Source organism: Cyprinodon variegatus, unplaced genomic scaffold, assembly GCF_000732505.1.
Source record: "Cyprinodon variegatus isolate N-32 unplaced genomic scaffold, C_variegatus-1.0 Scaffold1251, whole genome shotgun sequence".
NCBI lineage: Eukaryota > Metazoa > Chordata > Actinopteri > Cyprinodontiformes > Cyprinodontidae > Cyprinodon > Cyprinodon variegatus.
In genome coordinates this window covers 109,159-115,763 of record NW_015151704.1, presented here as the reverse complement: position 1 = coordinate 115,763, position 6,605 = coordinate 109,159, and the positions used below count along the sequence as shown (strand labels likewise).

The 6,605-nt window shown below is 45.8% G+C and overlaps 2 protein-coding genes across 3 annotated transcripts in view; both read right to left on the bottom strand.

Moving 5' to 3' along the window:
• Positions 1-6: 6 nt before the first annotated feature.
• Positions 7-1,674, bottom strand: LOC107102408. Its single transcript, XM_015401719.1, has 2 exons — positions 1,513-1,674; positions 7-1,408 (listed from the first exon to the last, which is right to left on the bottom strand). The coding sequence occupies exon 2, from the start codon at positions 1,380-1,382 to the stop codon at positions 207-209; it is 1,176 nt and encodes a 391-aa protein (XP_015257205.1). The 5' UTR covers positions 1,383-1,408; positions 1,513-1,674; the 3' UTR covers positions 7-206.
• Positions 1,675-4,673: 2,999 nt separating this feature from the next.
• Positions 4,674-6,605, bottom strand: part of LOC107102411 — a 19,325-nt gene continuing 17,393 nt past the window's right edge. For both annotated transcript variants that reach the window (XM_015401723.1, XM_015401724.1), the window contains 2 exons: positions 6,246-6,305; positions 4,674-6,141 (listed from right to left, as the gene is read on the bottom strand). In XM_015401723.1, the coding sequence (XP_015257209.1) occupies positions 4,940-6,115 (1,176 nt within the window). In that variant the 5' untranslated portion in view covers positions 6,116-6,141; positions 6,246-6,305 and the 3' untranslated portion in view covers positions 4,674-4,939. The remainder of the gene's footprint in view (positions 6,142-6,245; positions 6,306-6,605) is intronic.

Below are 6,605 nucleotides of genomic sequence, written 5' to 3'. Positions count from 1 at the left end.
AGCTTGATGTCCTCATGAGAAAATCTCAGTTTGATCCCAGCAGCACAGAAGACACTTACTCAACCTTCATCCAAACATTTTAAGGCACAGAAAGTGAAATATCTCACGGGTAAAGCCAGAGGAAAGTGGCGGCAGCAGATTGCTTTACTATGTGCAAACAGGAAAAATACATCAATGATTTTCTTTTTTTTTTTTTATTTCAAGCTTTAAGCTGAATGAACACAGAGATAAAAGTTCTTGTGCTCCTCCCAGTAATGAAGTTCATCCTTGAAGCTCCAGGAGCAGGCCAGATCTTTGCTGCTTTTCACGCTGTGGACAACACAGTCGCCGGGCAAGTTCGCGAACAGTGACTCGGCTACGGAAACCACGTCCAGTTTCTTCTGACTCTGGATCAGCTGTTGGATGCGATTCTTATCCACGGGCTCAGGCGAGGAGCTGTACGACACCCAGACGTTACGTTTCTCGTCGGATGTGGGAACTCGGAAGCGACTCTTCCCGGTCGGGCAGTCGTTTACCTTCTTGCTGGCAAACAGGCCTGAGGGAGACCTGAAGACGCGCACAGACCAACTCACCCAGTCATACTTCTTCCTTAACTTCTCGATGATAGCGTCAGCTAGCTCCTGGTTGGTTAGCCCCCCCTCGTCCCTCACCAGTCGTCGGGAATCCAGTTCGGCTTGCTTAGGGAAGCTGACGATGCAGTCTTCAATAATGGCGTTCATTTTAGCTTGGACGGTGTTCATCTTTTCCCCCCACTCTTTGAGCAGAGCCTCGTCTTCGTCGTACCCTTTGAGAGCAGCGTGCCCTAAAAGCGCAATGAGCCCGACGCAGAAGAGCTTCTTCAGCCGAGCGCAAAAGTCCTCCATTGGGCGACGGCTTTTCTCCTCGTAGTTCAGGATGATCTCCAGGATAGGCTCTCCAGAAAAAGTGTCTCCGATCACGGCGTTGTAGAGGGTGTTCAGGTTTTTGTCTCCACCGGTTTTGGCAAAATGTTCCAGGAAAAGCTTCTTCTTCACCTCCCTGAACTTAGGCTTGGCGTTAAGGATGTCCATGTACTTCCTGAACTGGTTGGTGATGTTTTCTTCCACGGAGAAATACGCGGCATCCACTCCGCTCCTCTTGATCTCGTCGTTGATCCGCTGGAGCTCCTCGGAGACCACCTCCAGGCGGTCACGGACCTTCTGGAACTGCTCCTTCATGAAGGCGGCCTCTTTGCTTTCCACATTGTCCAGAGCCAGCTTGACAATCGGAGCGGCGATAGAAAACACGGGGAAGAGGTCCCCGGCGATGCTGGCCACCACTTCGGCTCCCTGTTCGAACACTTCCATCACGGTCTCCACCATGTCCTTCTTCTCCGCTACGAGCTTCTGTAACTGGTTTTCCATCGTCGCCTGGTAGGTCTTACAAACTTCTATGAATAGAAACAGTAAACAGTTTGTCAATGCTGGAAACCTTTATGTGTAAAGTAGCAGAGAGTAAAGAGTTGCTAAAAGTGGTTCCATTAATTCTACCTACAGCTCTGTAAAGGTTTTGCTGGACTTCGGCTTCCTTGGTCTTCTAGCAGAACTGTAAAAACTGGCAAAGACAAAAAGCAGAGTGAGATTCAGGTTAAGCTGCTGGTCACACCCAGTTAGGGTTGAGTCAGCAGAGCTGAGGGAATTCAGGAGTGACGTAACGCCATTATGGGTCCAACTGGTTTTATGTAATGCTAATGGATGCAGTTGTTAAACATTAGAGAGACTCAACATTCAGGATGGGAGAAAAGCTGCATATTTTTAAACAAGAATCCAACAGTTTCTCTGATAAATTTAACATCAACACCCTGATCTGTTGCTGGTTTTCTGGAGTTCATTACAGAACAATAAATATTCTGGTTTTATTATTTTCAATTGAATTAAATTCAGTTTATATAGTGCCAATTCACAACACATGTCATCTCAAGGCGCTTTACAGTTCACCAGATCACAGCTACTATGTGAAAAAGGACAACTTTAGAGAGTGAACTAACAGATTCTGCAGAGTGGGAGAATAGAGATAGAATGAAGCAGAATGATGAAATAGGGGTCCCTTTGTCCTCCAGCAGTCTAAGCCTATAGCAGCAGAACTATAGAGATATTTTATTATATAATCAGGCAAGAACCAATATAATCCTGTCACTGCATTGGTCTTTTCTGACAATTATGTGTTTCTATAGTCAGAGGGATTTCAGTAGAAACCAAATACCGTATTCAAATTTTAATGGAGACTTTTACATATCCGGGTTCAGCCACTGACAGTCGCCTGAGCTTCTCTACTTTTATTTTTATTAATAAATGTTCACAGAGACTCAGGTGCGTCTTCTCAGAAGATTAAGATTCCTTGGTGTAGATTGACTTTAGAGCTTGTGTATTTGTATTCTGCTTATATTGAGGATGTTTTGACCTTTGACCTCTGTGTGTGGTTTTGTCACATGAGTTAACCAAGTTAAATAAGTGCCCCTTTTTCACAGCTGCTCAAAAGTCTGTGACTTCTCAAAATACAGAATTACCCGCCTAATCTGCATTATCTGTGCTTTCCTTTCATGGGGTTTTGGTCCCTCAATTCAATTCAGTTTATTTCTATAGCGCCAATTCACAACACATGTCATCTCAAGGCATTTTACCGTTCACCAGATCATCCAGTTTGATTGATTCAAAGTTTTCTATCTAAGGAAAACCAGTTGATTGACTCTTCAGCAATCCCTCACACTAAGCATGCTGGTAGCGACAGTGGAGAGGAAAAATTCCCTTTGAACTGCGTAACCAAGGGGGCCTCTGCTTAATCAGGCTTTTGGGGGGGCGGGGTTGCAATGACCAGTGATTGGTGGACTGTCTGGCTTCTTTTTCATTCCATCCCCCATCTTTAAATCTGTGTTTTGTTTTGTTAAAGTCATCACACACAGGTTTTGCAGTTATGTACAGTATCGGCCATTCAAAATGGTCCTTCCCAGTGTAAAGCCAGTCGAATAGCAGCAAAATCCCCTCCAACTTCCAATCACTGGTCTTCTCATGGCCATGAATATATTTTCACTCTGACTCCACCCTTTCACTGCATTAAAGGGTCTGACCAGAAGATGACGCTTCTTTTTAGATCTTAATGTCCACAAACCATGACAGAAAGAATATTTTAGATAATTAAAAAGGAATTATAGGGGACTTTTTAAGTCGGTGATGCGCAATAACAGCATCTACGCCCCGATTGCATTCAGACTGGCCAAAATAAAGGCTCTGCACACCACAAAGCAGGTGCGGGACAAGCTGAAGAAAATGAAGCAGGACTACAAGAGGCTGAATGACCACAACTATTGTAGTGGATCAGACCGCCAGACAAACCACTGGAATGACCAGCCGGATGCAACGCTGTGACAGAGGCAAGCATGAACTGTCACTGGAGCCAGAAAAGGCTCGACGGTGTCCATGCTGGAGGCCGTTAGACAAGAAGAGCTCTCAGACATGGACTGTAGTTGGACTAAATGTCCTGTTCTTACATGTTTTTTATTATATCAGGTAGCAGGAGGAGAGACATTTCATACTGTAACCGTGTGTGCGCCCCAACAATGGCCGTTTCTCAGTATGTGTACTTGTGCGTTCTCATGTACTCGTGAAACGTCATCATCCTCAGGCCTAGNCTCTGTAAACAGGCCACACAGGGAGGCTTAAATGTATAATGTTATCGCCTCAAACGATTTCAACGCACAAGTCTGCTCTGATGCATGCTTGATAAAGAGGGCGGGGTGAGAACAACATCCGGGGATTTGATGCGTTCTCGATCTGGCGTTCTTGAGAATTGGAACAGTACTTGGGCTGAGGCTGATGATGTGTCACGAGCACACGAGAACGCTCAAGAACGCATATTGAGAAACGGCATCTGTTTGTGTCATGCATGCTTCCCAAGGCAACATTTATAATCAGTCGGGTAATTTTCAAAACCTAAGACAGCCAAAAATGAGGATAAAAACCCGTATATTAAACATGTCTGGTCCTACGGTGAGGTGTACAGCCACACGGCTTGTACAGCGCACTTCGATAGATACTTATCTTCAGATCATTCAGATGTTAAAACCTCTCCAGATCAAACATGAATTTGGAATAAAACATGGCCGTCGAGGACGAAGAAGTGATCGAGGTTCTTTGTGGAGGAATTTTAATAGAGAAGGAAAGGCAGTACTCTCTCTAAACTGGTAAGTTTTTTATTTTACTTTAAAAAAAGGCATCATGGAGTGCCGCTGTCCTACAGGTTTTACATGTTTCCCAGCTTTAGCACAGCTGATTCTGATGACTGCAGTTCAGCAAAAGCTTGTTAATCAGCAATCAATGAAAATCAGCTTTGCAGAAGCAGGTAAACCTTTAAAACCTGCAGGAAAAATTCTCTCGAGGGAAAGCCTACGTTTAAAAGAACCCTTTTTGGATTGGCTGCATGTCATATTCAGCAGATTGTGTTCTTGTCTGCCCTCAGAAAGCCCCACAAACACTTAGCCCAGGATATTCTTGGTTTAGGGTCGAAGCCGAGCCGACGTCTTTATAAAGAGCCCAGATCATTCCGAACACACCACACAAAGCATGAATACCTCATATAATTATCTTAGGGGCCATCTTAATAATCAAAGTTTGTCAGAGAGGGAAGATTGAAACCAAAATGGGCATCTTGGCGTCTGCCTTGTGAACCAGGCGATGATGTCTAAAGGTCCTTCCTGAATGGCCTTAATCTGAGCAGTTGTTAGCTTGATGTCCTCATGAGAAAATCTCAGTTTGATCCCAGCAGCACAGAAGACACTTACTCAACCTTCATCCAAACATTTTAAGGCACAGAAAGTGAAATATCTCACGGGTAAAGCCAGAGGAAAGTGGCGGCAGCAGATTGCTTTACTATGTGCAAACAGGAAAAATACATCAATGATTTTCTTTTTTTTTTTTTATTTCAAGCTTTAAGCTGAATGAACACAGAGATAAAAGTTCTTGTGCTCCTCCCAGTAATGAAGTTCATCCTTGAAGCTCCAGGAGCAGGCCAGATCTTTGCTGCTTTTCACGCTGTGGACAACACAGTCGCCGGGCAAGTTCGCGAACAGTGACTCGGCTACGGAAACCACGTCCAGTTTCTTCTGACTCTGGATCAGCTGTTGGATGCGATTCTTATCCACGGGCTCAGGCGAGGAGCTGTACGACACCCAGACGTTACGTTTCTCGTCGGATGTGGGAACTCGGAAGCGACTCTTCCCGGTCGGGCAGTCGTTTACCTTCTTGCTGGCAAACAGGCCTGAGGGAGACCTGAAGACGCGCACAGACCAACTCACCCAGTCATACTTCTTCCTTAACTTCTCGATGATAGCGTCAGCTAGCTCCTGGTTGGTTAGCCCCCCCTCGTCCCTCACCAGTCGTCGGGAATCCAGTTCGGCTTGCTTAGGGAAGCTGACGATGCAGTCTTCAATAATGGCGTTCATTTTAGCTTGGACGGTGTTCATCTTTTCCCCCCACTCTTTGAGCAGAGCCTCGTCTTCGTCGTACCCTTTGAGAGCAGCGTGCCCTAAAAGCGCAATGAGCCCGACGCAGAAGAGCTTCTTCAGCCGAGCGCAAAAGTCCTCCATTGGGCGACGGCTTTTCTCCTCGTAGTTCAGGATGATCTCCAGGATAGGCTCTCCAGAAAAAGTGTCTCCGATCACGGCGTTGTAGAGGGTGTTCAGGTTTTTGTCTCCACCGGTTTTGGCAAAATGTTCCAGGAAAAGCTTCTTCTTCACCTCCCTGAACTTAGGCTTGGCGTTAAGGATGTCCATGTACTTCCTGAACTGGTTGGTGATGTTTTCTTCCACGGAGAAATACGCGGCATCCACTCCGCTCCTCTTGATCTCGTCGTTGATCCGCTGGAGCTCCTCGGAGACCACCTCCAGGCGGTCACGGACCTTCTGGAACTGCTCCTTCATGAAGGCGGCCTCTTTGCTTTCCACATTGTCCAGAGCCAGCTTGACAATCGGAGCGGCGATAGAAAACACGGGGAAGAGGTCCCCGGCGATGCTGGCCACCACTTCGGCTCCCTGTTCGAACACTTCCATCACGGTCTCCACCATGTCCTTCTTCTCCGCTACGAGCTTCTGTAACTGGTTTTCCATCGTCGCCTGGTAGGTCTTACAAACTTCTATGAATAGAAACAGTAAACAGTTTGTCAATGCTGGAAACCTTTATGTGTAAAGTAGCAGAGAGTAAAGAGTTGCTAAAAGTGGTTCCATTAATTCTACCTACAGCTCTGTAAAGGTTTTGCTGGACTTCGGCTTCCTTGGTCTTCTAGCAGAACTGTAAAAACTGGCAAAGACAAAAAGCAGAGTGAGATTCAGGTTAAGCTGCTGGTCACACCCAGTTAGGGTTGAGTCAGCAGAGCTGAGGGAATTCAGGAGTGACGTAACGCCATTATGGGTCCAACTGGTTTTATGTAATGCTAATGGATGCAGTTGTTAAACATTAGAGAGACTCAACATTCAGGATGGGAGAAAAGCTGCATATTTTTAAACAAGAATCCAACAGTTTCTCTGATACCGTATTTTCACGACCATAAGGCGCACCGGACTAAAAGGCGCACTCTCAGTTATGTGTCCCATTTCTGTA